This window comes from Trachypithecus francoisi, unplaced genomic scaffold (assembly GCF_009764315.1).
Source record: "Trachypithecus francoisi isolate TF-2019V2 unplaced genomic scaffold, Tfra_2.0 Lachesis_group4, whole genome shotgun sequence".
NCBI lineage: Eukaryota > Metazoa > Chordata > Mammalia > Primates > Cercopithecidae > Trachypithecus > Trachypithecus francoisi.
In genome coordinates this window covers 96,382,916-96,403,694 of record NW_022681469.1, presented here as the reverse complement: position 1 = coordinate 96,403,694, position 20,779 = coordinate 96,382,916, and the positions used below count along the sequence as shown (strand labels likewise).

Genomic DNA, 20,779 nt, shown 5'->3' with positions numbered 1-20,779 from the left:
TGTTCCAGATAACCACAACAAAGCAAATACTGCAACAAAGTCAGTCACACAACTTTTTTTTGTTTCCCTGTGCATATAAAAATTATGTTTACATGACAAGGCGGTCTATTAAGTGTGCAACTGCAATATGTCTAAAAGATGATGTACATATCTTAATTTAAAAATACTTGAAAGGTTAAAATGCTAATGATCGGAGCCTTCAGAAAGTCGAAATCTTTTTGCTAGCATAAGGTCGTGCCTTGATGCTGATGGCTGCCGACCGATCAAGGTAGTGGTTGCTGAAGGCTTGGGTGGCTGTGGCAATTTCTTAAAATAAGACAATAATAAGGTTTGCCACACTGATGGACTCTCCTTTCATGAAAGATTTCTCCATAGCATGTAATGTTGTTTGAGAGCATTTTATCCAAGCAAAACTTCTTGCAAAATTGGAGGGTGTTGATTTTACATCTTTCCTGCTTTCTCCTGTGGGTATTTAGTGCTATGAATTTCCCTCCAAACACTGCTTTAGCTGTGTCCCAGAGATTCTGGTACACTGTGTCTTTGTTCTCATTGGTTTCAAAGAACTTATTTATTTCTGCCTTAATTTTCTTATTTACTCAGTAGTCATTTAGGAGTAGGTTGTTCAATTTCCATGTAGTTGTATGATTTTGAGTTTCTCAATCCTGAGTTCTAATTTGATTGCTCCGTGGTCTGAGAGACTCTTTTGTTATGATTTCCGTTCTTTTGCATTTGCTGAGGAGTGTTTTACTTCCAATTATGTGGTTGATTTTAGAATAAGTGCTATGCAATGCTGAGAAGAACGTATATTCTGTTGATTTGGGGTGGAGAGTTCTGTAGATGTCTATTAGGTCCACTTGGTCCAAAGCTGAGTTCAAGTCCTGAATATCCTTGTTAATTTTCTGTCTTGTTGATCTGTCTAATATTGACGGTGGAGTGTAAAAGTCTCCCATTATCATTGTGTGGGAGTCTAAGTTTCTGTAGGTCTCTAAGAACTTGCTTTATGAATCTGGGTACTCCTGTATTGGCTGCATATATATTTAGGATAGTTAGCTCTTCTTGTTGCATTGATCCCTTTACCATTATGTAATGCCCTTCTTTGTCTTTTTTGATCTTTGTTGATTTAACGTCTGTTTTATCAGAGATTGGGATTGCAATACCTGCTTTTTTTTGCTTTACATTTGTATGGTAAATCTTCCTCCATCCCTTTATTTTGAGCCTATGTGTGTCACTGCACATGAGATGTGTCTCCTGAATACAGCGGACTGGTGGTTCTTAATTCTTTATCCAATTTGCTGGTCTATGTCTTTTAATTGGGATATTTAGCCATTTACATCTAAGGTTAATATTGTTATGTGTAAATCTGATCCCGTCATTATAGTGCTAGCTGGTTATTTTGCCCATTAGCTGATTATTTATTAAAAAGGCAGTATCTCCACAGGGGAATAAAGTAAAATGCAAAAGTATAGGGTTTGCCTATTTCTTCTTCCCTCTCTCCTTTCTTTCTGGAATTACAAACTACATATATATTAAACATTTTCAGTATATTTCACATATTCTGTTACCTTTTTTCATTCTTCCTTTTCTATTAGCTTTTGTTTGAATATTTTCTAATAACCTATCTTTAAACTCACTTATTCCCTCTTCTGTTGTGTCTAGTCTTCTATCAGTGAACTAATTTCAGATACTGTATTCCTGATCCTAAATTGTTCATTTGATTATTTTTTATTGATTTTCTAATACTATTTTACATGCCTTTTCTCCCTTTTCTTCTATTAAAAATACATTAATAAGTTATTTTCAAATCCTTGTGTATAAATGCTAATAAAAGAACCATTTTTGGGACTGCCTCTGTTGTTTTTCTCATGATTAGTGGCCAGATATTCCTGCCTCTCTGTATATCTAGCAATGTGTGCCTCTTTTATCCCTTTACTTGTTAACTGAGAGTGCTAACCTGCTGTGACTTACTATTTATTTCTTGGAAGCGGAATTCCTCCCCTATTTCTGGGATTCTTTTTAACCTATATTATAGGAATATTGAACTACCATTGTTTTTCCTTATTAAGAGTCTGCTTGCATGTTGCATATTATTGGGTAATTCTTTGCTTTATTTCATTTTTATCCTCAAAAGAGTACAGTAGCACCTTACCTGCTCAAAAGTCATCCAACCATTGCAACTGTTAAGAATAATGAACAAGATGATCCTCTGAAATGCCAACATTAATGGCACAAAACCAGCAAATTTTTACTCACACCAGTTTTTAAGATAAGTATACACATACACACACATACCCCATTACCCTGTGTTGTAGCAGTTATAATACAGAATTTGACGATAGAACACATGGCCTAAAACCTCATCTGTCATTTGCTAGCAGAGAGACCTTAGATACAACACTTATTTACTCTGAGTCTTACTTTTCGATTCAAAAGCTGTTGAAAGATAAAACAGTATATTTTAAATTCATAAAGTTGTTAAGACAAAACAGTGTATTTTAAAGACCTCTGTAAACTGTAAGCATGTTATAAGTGCCTTATTATATAGTTTTTAAATTTATAGATCAAAAGCTATAGATCAAACAAACATGGACATAACAGTGTAACAGATACATGGACAATAAACTGACAATCAACAGAATAACATCAAGAAAAGAGTAAAAAACTATTTTAAAAGTACAATAAGAACCCAGGTAAACTACTTAACATAAACTTAAACAGTTCCTACTAATTTCAACAGACCCTGGAGCTATTACTTTAACACAGCAGGAATTAATGTTTATGACAAGTTTGAATCTGAAATAATACCCTGTATATTATTATTAAAATATAAAAATATCTAATGAACATTGGAAAATATAGTAAAAAATGACTAAAATAAAAATTCCAGTTGGATGATCTGCAAGAGGATTCGTTTCTGCTTAAGGACCTTTTATACCATGTGATTTTAGCATGAGTAAATATGTAAGTAAAATGAAGAATCTGTATCATTGTCCGGGCCTGGTGGCTCATTTGAGGTCAGGAGTTCGAGACCAGCCTGGCCAACAGGGTGAAACCCCTCCCCTGCTAAAAATACAAAAATAGCCAGGAGTGGTGGCACATGCCTGTAGTCCCAGCTACTTGGGAGGCTGAGGCAGAAGAATCACTTGAACTCAGAAGGCAGAGGTTTCAGTAAGCCGAGATTGTGCCAGTGCACTCCAGCCTGGGCGACAAAGTGAGACTTCCTCTCAAAAAAAAAAAAAAAAAAAAAAAAGAATCTGCATCATTAACTCACTCTCACTAGTAGAAAACCTGGTAAAAGGTATTTTTCAGAGATCTTGGAAGAAAACAAATAATAAACTGTGACTAAGAAAAAATCACAGAAGAGAGTGAAATCAACATTCTCGTAGTGCAAAACTAAAAGGAACAAGATGGCTCTACGAAGAAAAGGTCAAAGAAGGCATGTGGCATAGATTCTTGAAAGCAAGAGTCATTTGGGGGGACTCTAAAGAAGTGTATAGCAGGTTTGTAAAACAGATAATACATTAAGCTTTAGTATATAATAATTATTTAATAAAAATGCTTGTAAAGTATATTTATCAATGAGTTAAAGAGATTACTCCATAGTTGACTAGGGGAACAGGCTTAAAATATCAGGCTTATGCAACAAATAACAAAATTTCAAAACAGCACTAGATAAAGGAAGTCAATAACTTAAATGAAAAGTAGGTACACGGTGTAATGTAAAAAAAGAAAATCAGTTACCTTGCCATTGTTGAAAATGGAAATAAGATCAGGATCTTTTTCACAGGTCCTGTTAAAACACAACTGTGCAGGTATGATTTCTCTAAACCTTAAAGGCATTATGGCAAAACTAAGAGTCATTTCATCCTGCATTTAAAGTCAGAATAGAAAAGAGAAAAGTGGCCTAATTTTTGCATATACTAAGAATTCATTATGTGCTAAGTGCTTTTATTTGCTAACTAAACCTAATGTATATCAATCAACTTCTAAAACAGTAATATCTGAAAATATCTCTGTAAAAACTATGTCCAAAATAATTCAGTAATCTTAAGAATAAATCTATATACCTTAGCAAGTGATTTTACAATAGGATTCTCCATAATTCCCTTGAGGAAAATTAGGTCTATTTCTTCTGCTCCAGTAGATGAGGGCAGCTCTGTAAGGTTTTCCAAGACTTGCTGCATTGCTGCTGAGATAAAAGTAACATAAAAAACAACAAAAAATGTAAATTTCAAGCCGTTGTGAAGTAAAATTATTTTAATAATGCAAATAGACATTAAGAATACTCTTTTGAAAAATAATATTTTAAAAAATGAAACTGTTAAACAGTATGAGTTTCAAATTGACTTCCCAGGAATTAAAAGCAGGATAGATTTTTATATGCAATTTGGACTTTATCAGACTACCTTATACACACCTACAACTTTGCACTTGCTTTATATTTTTCAAATTTAAAAACGCTACTCGAGAAAAAAATAGAAAATTCAAATAGACTTATAAGAAGGAAAAAGTCTAATTTAGGAATCAGAAACTTCCTGCAAGCTCAGAACCAGCCTTCGCTGAATTCTATCAATTAATTAAAAAAGAATTAAAACCAATACTTCACAAACTCCTTCAAAAAAAAAAAAAAGAGAAGAAAAAGAAACACCTTTCAACTCATTCTATGAGACCAATTACCCTGATACTAAACCCAACAACATCACACACAAAAAAATTACCGCCAATCTCTCCTAGAAATACAAATGCAAAAATCTTAAACAAAATACTGGCAAACTGAATCCAGTGACATATACAAACAACTGTACATAATGGCCAAGTTCATTTTATCCCAGAAATGCAAGAGTGGTTCAACATATAAAAACTCAATCAATATACTCTATTAATAGAACAAAGAACAAAACCAAATGACATTTCAGACAAAGAAAATCATTAGACAAAACCCAAAACCCTTTCATAATAAAAACATTCACCAAACTAAAAATAGAAGGGAAATTCTTCACTCTGATAAAAGGCTTCTCTATGAAAAACCCACAGCTAGCATCATACTTAATGGTGCTTTTACTCCTAATAAGGAATAAAATAAGGCTGTACACTTTTGGCACTTTTATTCAACTTTGTATTGGAGGTTCTAGACAGGGCTGTTAAGCAAAAAAAGAAAAGAAAAAGAAAATAAAGAAAAGGCATTCAGACTGGAAAGCAATAAGTAAAACAATTTATATTTGCAGATCATATTATTTTGTATATGGAAAATCCTAATATACAAAAATTTATTATCATTAATAAGTGCGTTCACCAAGGTTTCGGTATACAAGATTAACACAAAACAATCAATATGTTGTTACATATAGTGTATTTCTATACACTAGTGACAAACCATCCAAAAATGAAATTAAGAAAACCATTCCTTTTATAGTAGCATCAAAAACAATAAAATACTGAGAAATAGATATAACAGAAGTAGTACAAAATTTGTACAATGAAACTATAAAACATCATTGAAAGAAGACCTAAATAAAGGGAATGGCATCCCATGTTCATGGATCAGAGGACTTATTATTAAAATGGCAACAGTTTCCAAATTAACCTACAGGTTTAATATACTCCCTATCAAAATCTCAACTGCCTTTTCTTTTTTTTTTAGAAATTGACAAGCTCATTCCATTCATATGGAAACTCGAAAAAACCCAGAATACCCAAAAGAGTCTTCAAAAAGAACAACAAAGTTGGAGACCCCACACTTCTCAATTTCAAAACTTACTAAAAAGCTACAGTAATCAAGACTGCGTGGAACTAGCATATAGACAGACACACAACTAAACAAGAGGCTAGAAACAAATCCATAAATTTATGGTCAATTGATTCTGACAATGTGCCAAGACAATGCAATAAAGAAAAAACATCAAGCCTGTAATCCCAGCACTTTGGGAGGCCGAGACGGGCGGATCACGAGGTCAGGAGATCGAGACCATCCTGGCTAACACGGTGAAACCCCGTCTCTACTAAAAATACAAAAAACTAGCCGGGCGAGGTGGCGGGCGCCTGTAGTCCCAGCTACTCCGGAGGCTGAGGCAGGAGAATGGCGTAAACCCGGGAGGCGGAGCTTGCAGTGAGCTGAGATCCAGCCACTGCACTCCAGCCGGGCAAAAGAGCAAGACTCCGTCTCAAAAAAAAAAAAAAAAAAAAAAACAGTCTTTTCAACAACTGATGCTGGGACAACATATATACACGTAAGAGAGTGATGCTAGACCCCTCCTATTATAATCTTAATTTTATTAGTTTTATCTCTTGTTGATGTTTCTTAGAATAAATCAACAATAAATACAGAAGCCGTTTTTAATATTAACTTTTATTTTTATTAAAATAAAATACATTGTTAAACGTCAGATTGTACTACTAAATGGCTTACAAATACAGTTTTCTGTTCCATGCTACTTACCCTTCTCCCAACTTATCCTACTCCCAGAAGTAATTACTAGGAACTTAATTGTTCCTTCTAATCAGATCTGTTCGTAGTTTCTCTTCTTTCTGGATAATATGCTAATATTGCTACTTTGTGATCGACTCATTTTGGACATTATCTATTTTCTGTTAGAATACTAGAGGTTTCAGCTTTTACCTTCTCTATCTTCAGATTCTCAATTTTTAAAAATAAAATCAATAGTGTTTTTCATATGAAACTCTTGTTTTTTCCAAATGTTCCAACAAGCTTCTCACATTTTTACCAGTATTTTTCTAAATGTTCAAATCTTTTTCTAATACTCTATCAGACCTACTTCCTGTCTTCTATCCCTGATCTCCCTCACAAAGCATTCTTCTCTTGTATGTTAACTTGGACAGGTTCATCTATGGGGGTTTCATGGATTACTGACAATTTTTGAAGGTAGAGGTGAACAAGAGGACAATGTGCACTTGACAAAGGAGAAGGAAAACAAGTATTGGACTAAGATGAAGAAAGATGACATAAGAAATAAAGAATATAAACTACACCTACTTTGTAATTTTGCTTAAGGTCAACAGGTTACCTTTAAGTGGGCAGGGAACAATAGAATCAAATTTTAAAAGTACTTTGGTCTTGTGGCTATAAATGTGGTTAGCAGTACTTCTCATTACTTATTTTTCTTCCTTTTGATATTGCACATTTGTCTTTATTTTTAACTTTTATTATGGAAAACTTCAAACATCTATGAAGAAAACAGAATAACATAATAAACCACACAATGATCAGCTCCAACAATTAGCAACTCATGGTCAATCTTGTTTCATACTCCTATATACTTTCTACCTTATATAACTTTGAAGCAAATTCCAGAAATCCTATTTCAATGTATATGTCTCAAAGATCAGTACTCTTTTTAAACAACATAACCTAAATACTGTTAGCAATAGTATCAAATTAGCAATACCTAACAAATTAACAGTAATTCCTTAATGCTATCAAATGTTTAGTCAGTGTTCATAACTCCAGTTGTACTGAAGATGTTTTTTAAATGTACCTTCTATATTGATTCTTGAGGTGCTTGCCTTTTTTTTTTTTTTTTAATTGGTGTTTAAGTCAGTAGAAAAGTGATAGAAATTGTGAAATAGATCTTTGGTTATTTTAAAGATCTTCCTAAGTTGTTACTGATTCTTAATCATATAGAATTTAATCTAGAAATGGATAAACTTGATAACATCCCTTGTCCTGGAAATCTCCAATATTATAATGCTGTCAATCATTCTCAAATTAGTTTGTATATTTGGTAGATTTATAGTCAAAATACAATACATAGTTCTTTTTAACTACATTATCCTAAAAGCATATGAAACAATAAAGAAAAATCATGTGAGAAAATTATAACAAATAATGAGAGATGGGCCTAACCCAACTTAGTAAACGTGATTCTGCAGAGTCCCTCACCAAAATTATGAACAGTGGAATCTGAGCTGGTACCTTCTTACAGAAATCTCTCCTGCTGTTTCTCTGCTTAAAATAGCTGTCCTTTGTTACCAAAGTCCTTTCTTCCTCAAACTTCAAATAATGTACCTTCATGAATTTTTTTAAAGTAGCAAAATGATTTAGTCCTATAAAATATTAAAACATAAATCTATAATGATTATTCAGATATCGATAAACACTAGACAACTCTAGCATATGTAAATACTTAATAAAAATAACAGGCTCTCTGGAATGGGAGGCTTACAAAGTTAAGACAGGAGCCAGAAAAACAGGGAAGTTTTCCCCATTTACTTAGAGATTGCAGGAAGAAAGACTCTAAACTCAACAGGTAAGTCACCTACAAGTTCCACTCCTCCTTAATAATCTCTATAGGAGATAAATTTTTTCTTTTTTCTTTTTTTTTTTTTTGAGACGGAGTCTCGCTCTGTCACCCAGGCTGGAGTGCAGTGGCACAATCTCGGCTCACTGCAAGCTCCACCTCCCAGGTTCACGTCATTCTCCTGCCTCAGCCTCCCCAGGAGCTGGGGCTACAGGTGCCTGCCACCACGCCCGGCTAATTTTTTTGTATTTTTAGTAGAGACGGGGTTTCACCATGTTCGCCAGGATGGTCTCGATCTCCTGACCTCGTGATCCGCCCGCCTCGGCCTCCCAAAGTGCTGGGATTACAGGCTTGAGCCACCGTGCCCGGCCGGAGATAAATATTTTAATCAGACCCTAGATTCAATAACACATAAATGGGATTCTTTTTTTGTTGTTGAGAGAGAGTCTCGCACTGTCGCCCAGGCTGGAGTGCAGTGGTGCGATCTCGGCTCACCGCAAGCTCCACTTCCTGGGTTCACGCCATTCTCCTGGACTACAGGTGCCCGCCACCACACCCAGCTTTTTTTTTTTTTCTATTTTTAGTAGAGACGGGGTTTCACCGTGTTAGCCAGCATGGTCTCCATCTCCTGACCTCCTGATCCGCTCGCCTCGGCCTCCCAAACTGCTGGGATTATGGGCGTGAGCCACCGCGCCCGGCCATAAATGGGATTCTCATATGGGCTAGAGAAAAATTAACAGATTTAATCTAGACTCTTTAGTTACAAATGAATAAAACCATGAATCACCAATCACTTATGAAAACTAGCAGCATGCATTAGACTAACCAAATTCAACAAACAAAAGCATGAACCTCCAGAGAAACAGAATTACCAGGAAACAAAAAGACAGGGAAAAACAAAAACAAGATTAAATTGTGATACGCAGAAAGATCAAGCTGAAGAATACTCCCACTAAAAAAGGGCGAAGAGCAGGAAAGTATGAGTAAACTGTCATGGATCATGAAAGACCAAAATTTACAAGGTAATCAACTCCAGAAATGAATTAATAAAAGGAAAAGCAAAAGTCATTCAATCAAAAGAGATATATTCAATCAGTAAGTCAATAAATAGCTGGCTTTTTCGAATGACCAATTAAAATAGACAAATACTTGGCTAGTTTAATCAAGAAAAGACAAGACACGAAGAGTGAGGTCAGTAAGATGGCTGACTATAAGTGTCTGGTACACATTCCTCCACTTCAAGAAAGGACCAAGGCAATAAATAAACAGCTAAGATTTGACTGTAGTGTTTAAGGGAGAGTGCTGAAGTACAGTAGGGAAGTGGAGAGATACCTGTGATGATTGGAAGCCCACAAGGCCAGTGCGGAGGCAGCCTGCCTCTGCCATCCCATCCCCCAAACGTGGAATGGCCCAGAGTCAGGAGGGACTTCTTGCGGGGTTGGGGGCTTGGGTAGGGGAGGAAGGTAATCAGAGGAACCTCAGCAGCCTCCACTCCCACTGCAAACACACGCAATCCTTACCAAGAGAATCCACAGTCCTTGCAAGCCCTGAGCCCAGTTTGGGGAGCTGCTGTGAATTTACACAGTTGTATTCCCCTAGACTGGGAGCACAAGATCTGCACTCCTCACCCACCACTTACTCCCTGTGAGCCAAGCTGCTGCAGCATGTCACCCATCATCTTGAGACCAGAACCATTTCTGAAGTACACCATCCACTTTTCCAGCCTAGGAGATGTTTTCATTCCACTACGTCCACACAGGTGTCTGAATGCCACAACCCCAGCTGCATAGAGCCTGAGCCTAGGATCTGCTGTGACTCTGGTCCTGCAGAGCAAGGAAACCAATCCCTGCTGCCAGCACTTCCGGCCAAACAATCTGGTGGACACACTCAGGGAGAACCCACCCTTGAGCCAGTCATACCATTGTATGCCCTCCCCTGAGCAGCAGAGGTCCCTGAGCAACTGAGCAGCTGACATGTCCCCATGGTGGCTGGATGGTTGCACATCCATGTCCTGAGCCTGAAAAAGAGCCTGGCAGGCTAGCCTCTGGTGAAGATGTCCTTGGACTGGCTGCATATTGGCACCTAGGCCCTAAGATACTCCAGGAGGCCTGAACTCAACAAACATGCCCACAGACTGACTGAGCAGTTTGTGCACTCAATCCAGAACCTAAACAACAGACTAGTGGGTTCTCCTCTGGCAGACATGCCCCTAGACTGGCCAAGTGGCTACACACCATCCCTCAGAACTTGAGAAATAGCCCAGTGGCTCCAACCCAGGTGTTGTGTCTCCAAGCCAGCCAAGCAGTCATGTGCCCATGCCACCAGCCAGAGTAACAGCCCCATGGCCATAATCCCAGCAAGCCAGACACTAAGTTGGTTGCCTCATCACATTATTCACTCATGCACCCCTGACCTGAGAAACAGCCCAGTGAGCCCACCCCTGGCAGAGCTGCACCATCGCCGCCACAAACTCTTGCAGCCTAGGCCACTGAAACACTTACAAACATCACTAAAATTGATTACTGCTGAAGAATCTGCAGAGACTGCACTACTGGGTCTACCTAAAAACAAAGTGAATGCACCCCAGCAACCAATACTCCAAGTTTTTTCAACACCTCCATAGAACTGGAAAAGGCAACTTTTCTACCATATGTGTAGAAATAAATCAATGTAGAGCTACATCGAACATGCAAATACAAGGAAACGTGACATTTCCAAAGGAATACAGTAATTCTCCAATAACAGATCCCAATTATTAGGAAATATACAAAATATCAGAAAAATAATTCAAAATAATAATCTTAAGGAAACTCAGTGAGAAACAAAATACAGATACATGATTCAACAAAATTAGGAAAAATGATTCATTATTTGAATGAGAAATTCAACAAAGAGAGAGATACTAGAAAACAGAAATCTTAGAACTGAAGAATTCAATGAATGAAATTAAAAGAAAATACAACGAAGAGCATCAACAAAAGACTAGACCAGGCAGAATAATTAATTTCTGAACTTAGGATAGGTCTGTTGAAATAACTAAGGCAGACAAAAAGAAAAAAAGAATAATTTAAGGAACACCATTAAGTGAACAAATATTCACATTATGAGAGTTCCAGAAGAAGAAAAGGGAAACATCATAGGAAATATTTAATGAGCTAGATGTAAAAAACTTCCCAAGTCTTGGGAGATAATGGACATCCAGATCCAGGAAGCACAAAAGTCCTCGAATTGATAAAAATCCAAACAGTCCTCTCTGGGGCACATTATACTCAAACTGTCAAAAGTCAAAGACAAAGAGTTCTAAAAACAGCAAAAGAAAAGTATCAAGTCATAGACGAGGAAATCAAAACATCACTACAGAGAACCACTCATCCACAAAAATAAACAATAAGAGAATGTAAGAAACAAGGGATATTTTTTAAAGAGAAAAGAAAATAACAAAATGACAGGAGTAAGTCCTCACGCATCAACACCACCCTTAGCTGTAAATGTATTGGATTCCTCAATTAAAAAAAATAAACTGGCTGAATGTATTTAAAAAAACAAGAGTCAACTACATGTTGCCTACAAGAAACTCACTTCAACTGTGAAGACACACAGAGGGAAAGCAAAGAGATGAAAAAAGATATTCCATGCAAATAGCTACACTTATTTCATTTCAGATAAAACAGACTTTAAAAGCTGTGATAAGAGACAAATAAGGACATTGTAGTAAAAGTGTAAATTAAGCAACAGGCTAAAACAATTATAAATGCACACAACCCTGGAGCACCAGATATATAAAGCAGATATTATTACATCTAAAATGAGAGATAGACCCTAATACAATAACAGCTAGAAACCTCAGCATCCCACTCTCTGCATTGGACAGATCACCTAGTCAGAAAATCAACGAGGTATCAGATTTAAACTGCACCATAGGCCAAACAGACCTAACAGACATTTACAGAACATTTCACCCAACAGCTGCAGAATACACATTTTTTTCATCAGCACATGAAACATTTTCTAGGAAAAATAAAGACAAATGTACAATGTCAAAGGAAAGAAAAATAAGTAATGAGAAGTACTGCGAACCACATTTATGACCATATGTTAGGGCACAAAAGTCACAAAATTTTTTTTTAAATCAAAATAATATCAAGTATCTTATCTGACCACAATGAAATAAAACTAGAAACCAATAACAAGAGAAACATATAAAACTATAAGAAAACATGGAATTTCAACCACATGATCCTGAATGACCAATGAGTAAATAAAGAAATTTAAAAGGAAACTTAAAAAATTCCTTGAAACAAAAATAGAAACACAATATACCAAAACCTGTGAGATACAGCAAAAGCAGTAGTAAGAGACTAGTTTATAGCAGTAAATTCCTGCATCAAAAAAGGAGAAAGATTGGCCAGGCGCGGTGGCTCATGTCTGTAATCCCAGCACTTTGGGAGGCCGAGGCAGGCGGATCACGAGGTCAGGAAATCGAGACCATCCTGGCAAATGCGGTGAAACCCCGTCTCTACTAAAAAATACAAAAAAGTTAGCAGGGCGTGGTGGTGGGCGCCTGTAATCCCAGCTTCTCGGGTGGCTGAGGCAGGAGAATGGCGTGAACCCGGGAGGCGGTGGAGCTTGCAGTGAGCAGAGATCGCGCCACTGCGCTCCAGCCTGGGTGACAGAGCGAGACTCCGTCTCAAAAAAAAAAAAAAAAGGAGAAAGATTTCAAATAACCTAATGATGCATCTGAAGAAACTAGAAAAACAAAGAACAAACCAACCTCAAAGGTAGTAAAAGGAAGAAAATAAGGATCAGAGCAGAAATTAAAGACTAAAATAATACAAAGTACACAAAACAAGTTGGTTTTTTGAAAAAATAAAATCAACAAGAAAAAAGAGAGCAAATCCAAATAAAATCAGAAACAAAACATGTCACAACTGATATTACAGAAATACAAAGGATCATTGAAGACTATTATGAACAACTATATGCCAATACATTTGAAAATCTAGAAAAAATAGATAATAAATTCCTGGACATATAAAACCTATCAAGATTGAATCAAGAAGAAACAGAAAACCTGAACAGACCAACAATGTATAATACAACTGAATCACTAACAAAAAAACTCTCCCAACAAAGGAAAGTCCAGGACTGGATGACTTCACCACTAAATTATCTTCTCAAACTATTCCAAAAATTGAAGGGGAGGGAATTCTTCTAAACTCATTCTACAAGGCCACAATAACCTTGATACCAATACGAGACAAGGACATCACACAAAAAGAAAACTACAGACCAGTATCCCTACTGAACATAAATGCAAAAATCCTCAACATTATCATCAAACCAAATCCAACAATACGTCAAAAAGATCAAACAACATGATCAAGTGGGATTACAGGGATGCAACGATGGTTCAATACACACAAATCAGTAAATGTGACACACGAACACAATGAAAAATAAAAACCACATAATCATCTCAATAGATGCAGAAAAAGCATTTCATAAAATTCAACATTCCTTCCTGATAAAAACTCAATAAATTAGATAGAGAAGAAATGTACCTTAACAAAATAATGGCCATATATGGCAAATCCACAGCTAATAATATCCCATTGAAAGCTGAAAGGCTTTCCCTCTAAGGACTGGAACAAGACAAGAGTATCCACTCTCACCAGTCTTATTCAACATAGTACTGGTAATTCCAGCAAGAGTGCCAGAAAAGAGAAAGAAATAAAGGGCATCCAAATTGGAAAGAGAGAAGTCAAATTGTTACTGTTTACATATGACATAATCTTACAATATAGAAAAGCCTAAAAGACTCTACCAAAAAGACTCTTAGAACTGATAAATTCAGTAAGTTTTCAGAATACAAAATCAACACACAAAAATCATTAGTATTTCTTTACACAAACACCACATATTAAAAATCAAGAAAGCCATTATATTTATAATAACTAAAAAAAAAAAAAAAAAAAAAAAAAAAAACCCTAAGAATGAATTCAACCTAGGATGTGGAGAAAAGGGAACTCTTTTATACTACTGGTGGAAATGTAAACTAGTACAGTCACAAAGGAGGACAGTAGGGAGATCCCTTAAAATCCACAAACAGAACTACCACATGATCCAGTAATGCCACTACTGGGCATTTATTCAAAGTACAGGAAATCAGTATATTAATGATATCTGTACCACCCCCATGTTTACTGCAGCACTATTCATAATAGTCAACATACAGAATCAAAGTGTCCAATAACAGATAAATGGATAAAGCAAATGTGGTATATATACATAATGGAATACTATTCAGCCATAAAAAGGAATAAAATCCTGTCATGTGCAGCCACCTGGATGGAACTGGAGGACATTAAGTGAAATAAATCAGGAACAGAAAGTTAAACATCACATGTTCACACTCTTATGTGGAAGCTAAAAAAGATGATCTTACAGAAGTAGAAAGTAGAACAGAGGTTACTAGAGGCAGGGAAGAATGGGGGAAAGAAGGGGTAGAAAGATGTGATAAAGGACACAAAATTACAGCTAGATATGAGGAATAAGTTCTAGTGTTTTATAGGACCATAAGGTGACTGTAGTTGACAATATTTTACATTTTCAAATGGCTGAAGAGAGGATGTTCGAATGCTCCCAACACAAATAAATGAAAAATGTTTGAGACAGTGGATATGCTAATTATCCTGATCTGATCACTAAACAGTTTAAGTACTGAAACATCACTAAGTACCTGATAAATATGTACAGTTATTATGTGTCAATAAAAAAAAAGGCAAGACACAAGTAACACTAGAAATGATATGAGAAAATAACTGTAGGTACAGATTTTTAAATCTCTTTTAAGAATATAATGAACACTTTATTTTAAAAATCTAGTCAAGTAGATGATTTTCTAAAAAAAAGTCAATTATCAAAGAAAGAAGTAAAAAATGAAAATAGATCTAATAGAAGAAACTGAAAGGTTTCCAAGGGTCCTCTCTTTAAAAAAAGCATGAGATCTGGATAGATTTAAGAATAAATTCTATCAAAGCTTTTTTTTTTTGAGGCGGAGTCTCGCTCTGTCGCCCGGACTGGAGTGCAGTGGCTGGATCTCAGCTCACTGCAAGCTCCGCCTCCCGGGTTTACGCCATTCTTCTGCCTCAGCCTCCCGAGCAGCTGGGACTACAGGCGCCCGCCACCTCACCCGGCTAGGTTTTTTTGTATTTTTAGTAGAGACGGGGTTTCACCGTGTTAGCCAGGATGGTCTCGATCTCCTGACCTCGTGATCCGCGTGTCTTGGCCTCCCAAAGTGCTGGGATTACAGGCTTGAGCCACCGCGCCCGGCCTAACAAAGCTTTAAGATAGAGATAATTCACATTTTTAAAACAAAAAGAAAAGACTGAAAGCTTTCCAATTTCTACACAGACTTCAAAACTCAGTTAAAAAATTATAATGTGATTTAATATAATATCATAGAATAAGGAAAAAACCCAAACTCATCTCAGTGCTTAAGATATATCAGAATTCAAATCCCAATTCCGATGGAAAAATCTCACCTTAGTAAAAATAGAAGGAAATAAGAGTCATTTTATACCAGGTTCTATATGAAGCATCACATTTAATGGAGAAATGTCAGAAGCTTTACTACTGAAGTCAGGGACTAGACAAGAATGCCCACTACAATGACTACTTTTCAAACTTTTAGTTTAAGTTTTAAGTAATGTAGTAAGACATAGCATTTTAAGAAATGCAGATGATATAAGTGCATTCTCAAGGAATTGCAGAAAGGTCTGAAGAAATCAGTGAAAAAATTAGTGAAGTTATTTATGAGAGTTTGGCTTACTACACATAAGAGCAACACAGAAAAAATCAATAGTTTTCCTAAATAACAGTAATACCCAAATAAGGCTAAAATGTTCAGACAGGTATGAAAGTCATTAAAATTATGCTGAGACATTTAAATTAAATTAATTAAATGGAGAGAACTACATTCTGAGGTAATAAGATTCAATACTGTAAAAATGCCAATTCTCTCCAAATTATTCTTTAAAAAAAATGAACAAATTCTAATAGAAATCCCAAAAGTATTTTGGGTAAATTTATCCTAAAATTTACCTGAAAGGGAAAGTATGTAAAACTAGCTAACATGATTTTTAGGAAAGCATAAATGTAAAGGAGGTACCTGCTATCAACTGTAAAAACACTGTATATTCAAATAGTGCAGTATTGTCCTAGGAACAGACAAATCTTCAGAGTAGTCAAATGAAACAACATACAATAAAGGTGACATTTCAAATCAGTGGGCTAGGGTTCAGTAAAATATGTTAGATTGACTACCTGAGTTTATATTCTTTCTCTTCACAATCTATATTAAAACAGCAGCAAAGTATTAATGAAGGCAAAAAACCACACGAACAAAGGGAATAGCTAAAGAGAAACATTGGACAAAAATACTCAAAAGTATTTCAAAGCTTAAAAATGGTAGGAGTAGAAACAAACACAGCAAAGGAAGCAGTAAATTCTACCTCGTAAATATTTCTAGAATCTAGAATCTATCAGTTTCTTTCCATCACCCCCTAATGAGTCCTTGCCATTATCATATCGTACCCAGACTACAACAACTGCCTAGTATCTACATATAACCCATGAGGAATTAATTAAAATTTGATTTTATGGCTTATAAGCATTTTAATATACTGCTAGATTCAATTTGCACCACCCCACAGCGTCAGACATACCAGTATTATCCCAGCCCTGATGCAAAATCCTCCCTGCACTTACCACCATCTATACACAACCACCTTTGCATACCTAATTCACACACATCCTTTAAGGGCAAAATATCAATGTCCCTAATTGCCCTAATTAGGATAACTTCTCCTAATACATACTTTCATAGTACTCTATACTTCATAATTCTGATAAACCTATATAAATTTTCTGGTATTTAATGCACAACTTCTTTTCTAAACTCTAAGTCTTGTGAGTGCAGAAATCATCTTTGCATCCCCAATAACTAGGCCACATCTGGGACATCATTACTCCCTGGTGGCATAGCTTCACAGTCACAAAAATGTTACATTTTTCTGTTACTAAAATCAAGAATAGTTTTAAATGTATATATTACTATTTATAAATAAAATTGTGTAATACTTGGAAGCAGTAAAAGGTGATATTGTTTACAGAGTAGTACTCTTAAAGCTATCAACTTCCCATGAATTGCGTAATAAGGCATAAAGATAGAAGTGGTATCTTTAGTCTACTAAAATGGCAAGCTTTTATGGTAATAATTCCTGCCTATAAATGTATTTCTAGCTCTTTACAATACAGTCCATTATGTAAAGCAATTGTAATAAAAATGGTATTTATTTGCCTATATTCTGTCCCAGAATTTTTCTGTAACAACTGGTTTACAAAAGCATTTCTACCCAGGTTTAGAACTGTAAGTAAATGAGCTATTCTTAATATACTAGGCCGTGCCTATTTTAATATTAAAAATCCTTTTGTAACCACATTAGGTGATAGGTTCACACCCAATTAATTCAACAAACTGAATTTCCATTGAAAATATGACAGCTAAATTAAGCATTCATAAGACGTTAAAAATTACTTCTGCTCTTACATTTTACAGATAAAATAATTATTTTACCAGATCCATGTTGCATAACTTACAGTATCTATGAAATGAAAAACAAAATCTCATTCTATGCATTATTTGGAAAGATTTAAGCATATTCTTAAAGGAAGCACTTAAAAGTCACCTGCACTATTTCTAATGTTTTTGCAATAGAGCAGCAACATTCTTTTGTAAAGTACATTTCCAAGAGATGATATAGAAAAAGAACTGATTGAAATTTCATTTTCTTAAGATTAAATTTTGATGCAACTATTTTCACATACTGATTTGACCATAACCAGAGTTCATTTAAAACATTAGTTAAATCAATTAAAATACTTTTCTATAAAATGACAATATGCTGTCCAAACCTTCCCTCTCAAACTACTATCTTGAAACTGTAATTTAGTATTATTATATTGAATCAAAGAAGAAAAGTAGGACTCTGTGCACAGCTAATTCCATAGGTATTTACTCAGAGGTAGACGCTAGGCAGACGTGTTGTTAGATGTTGAAGAAATATATGGACAAACTATTTGTTCTCCAAAAACTCAATTTATTAGAGTAGACCAAAATGTACAAACACATGTTATGAAACTGGTGATAAGATCATCATGAAGTAATCACAGAAAAAGGTGATACAGCACAGTGGTAAAGAACCTGCATTCTATCACTTACCTAGTCCTGAAAACCTGGGTAAATTACCCTCTTAAAGCGGGTTTCTTTCACCTGTTAAATGGGGGAATGACAATGGTATCTAACTCACAGGGTTGTTATTGCTAAATAATACATGGAAAACTCCTAGAACAATACTTCCTACTGCATTATTAGTATTGTGGAAATACGGGAAAGCAGTTAACTCTTTATTTGATGGGTTGGGCAGGGTGTTAAGATGAGACACATGGGGAGATACCACTGGAAGTATCTTAGTGGAAAAAAGCAAACCGAATTCATCTTAAAAACACTGAATTTATGACAGTATTTAAAGCCTTAAAACAAATGTAGAGCTGAATTTCCTAAAGCATTCCTAGAGAAAATCCGAGCTTGGCGTCAACAACAACAAAGTGCAGGCACAGTGGAGGGGCAGTCATTCCGGGCCATGAAGGAATCCCATATAGAAGAGCACCCATTTTGGCCTGACTAAATACCACAAACTTCTTTCCAAAGACAGTGAGGGTTTATTCTCTTTGGGGAGGGCTCTGAATGGGGATGAGGGAACCTGAAAAAAAAGACAGCAGAGGCTGAGGTAGATCTGGTTCTTTGTAAAGGATACTAGAGGAGACGGGATGGAGGAAGGGAGATTGCCTAGGAGTGAATGCACCAAAGCAGGGTTTTTCAAACAGGAAACCACAGGCATTTAGGGAGAAAAAAAATTCCTTTATTCATCAAATGCCTGTTGTCTTCCACAGGTGTTATAACAACCAAAAGTTCCCCTTACTACATTTCCCAATAACTCTAGGGGTGGTGCCACTTTCTTCTCTTCTGTCCTCCCATTATAGCCTTACCCTAATAAGTCCAATATCCAGAGTATTCTTCCTTCTTAATTTAGTTATTTTCAGGGCTCCCACCTGCTCTCTGCCTATAAATCTGAAGCAGCAGTCTGCCTGAGGACAAATCCACCACTTACTCAGTGCCTGACCATGGCCTCCCATTCCAGGTAGAAGGCTGGTGGGAGGAGGGGAGGAGCAGCCTCCACAAATACAGAGGAAATCCTCATCAGATACATATTCTGAATCGTCACCCTAGTCCTTCATTTATAAATAAAACCTAGCAATTGTATCACCAGGCATTTGAAGAAAACATCAGTGATAGTGGGTAAAACTAAACAAACTAAACTGGGGGAAAAACAGATGGTGCTGAGAATAGAAGAGAATTTTAACATTTTATTTTTGTTAGCATTCTGAGAGACATGTGAGACGCTACTGCATTCATAAAAGAAAAAGTCACTAAAAGGGAGCAAAGGAGCAACCAAAAAATAAGAAAGTTCCTGGCACTTAAAAACATTATTGTCAAATTTAAATCTAAGGTTGGCTATGCTGCCTCACACCTGTAATGCCAGCACTTCAGGAGGCTGAGGTGGGAGGACGGCTTAAGGCCAGGAATTTGAGACCAGCCTGGGCAACAGAGCAAGATCTCGTCTCTACAAAAAGAAAATATAAATAAATTAATCAGCTGGGCATGGTGGCACGTGCCTGCAGTCCCAGATACTTGGGAGGCTGAGACAGCAGAATCACTTGAACTGAAGAGTTCAAGGTTATAGTGAGCTGTGATTGTGCTACCGGGTTTCTACAAAAAAAAATAAATAAATAAAATTAAATTAAAATGTAACAGCAGACTAATGATGGAATAAAGTTGAAACTGCTAATCCAGAAAATCAAGTCAAGTTAATCTTCCAAATGTAGAACAAAGATGAAAAATATGAGAGTGAAGTTGGAACCCAGAAGCAAATCCAACACTACCTATTAAGAGTTTCATAAGACAAGAAGAGAATAAGTGTGAGGAAATAGTTGAAGAAGTAACAGAAGAAAATGTATTTGAGTTTAAATGACATCGAAAACTTTAGAATGAAGGGGTTTACCATGTGCAGAGCAGATGGAATGAAAATGGCCCAAATCTAGAAACACTAAGTGAAACTGCAGAATATTTAAAACACAAAAAGTGGGGATTTCCAGAAAAAAAGGTGTTAATGTTAAAGGAACAATCATCAAACCTGTATGACATTTATTACTGATAGTACTGAATACCAGGAGATAATGGAGTAGATGCCAAAGTTCTGATGAAAAGCGAGTAAAAAAATCTTTACATATAACATTTAAAAAAATCCATTATAGGCCGGGCGCGGTGGCTCAAGCCTGTAATCCCAGCACTTTGGGAGGCCGAGACGGGCGGATCACGAGGTCAGGAGATCGAGACCATCCTGGCT

At 36.1% G+C, this 20,779-nt stretch overlaps 1 protein-coding gene across 13 annotated transcripts in view; it reads right to left on the bottom strand.

The window, feature by feature from the left end:
- The window catches only part of MPP6 (membrane palmitoylated protein 6), a 111,034-nt gene that overhangs the window by 56,273 nt on the left and 33,982 nt on the right, over positions 1–20,779 (bottom strand). For 5 of the 13 annotated variants that reach the window (XM_033192546.1, XM_033192540.1, XM_033192539.1 and 2 more), the window contains one exon: positions 4,065–4,183. The exons of 1 other annotated variant lie outside the window; for it this stretch is intronic. In XM_033192546.1, coding sequence (XP_033048437.1) covers positions 4,065–4,181 — 117 coding nt within the window. In that variant the 5' untranslated portion in view covers positions 4,182–4,183. Of the gene's footprint in view, positions 1–4,064; positions 4,187–7,019; positions 7,179–7,927; positions 8,059–20,779 lie in introns of all 13 variants that reach the window. 7 more of the 13 variants (XM_033192535.1, XM_033192534.1, XM_033192538.1 and 4 more) reach the window with 3 other exon arrangements.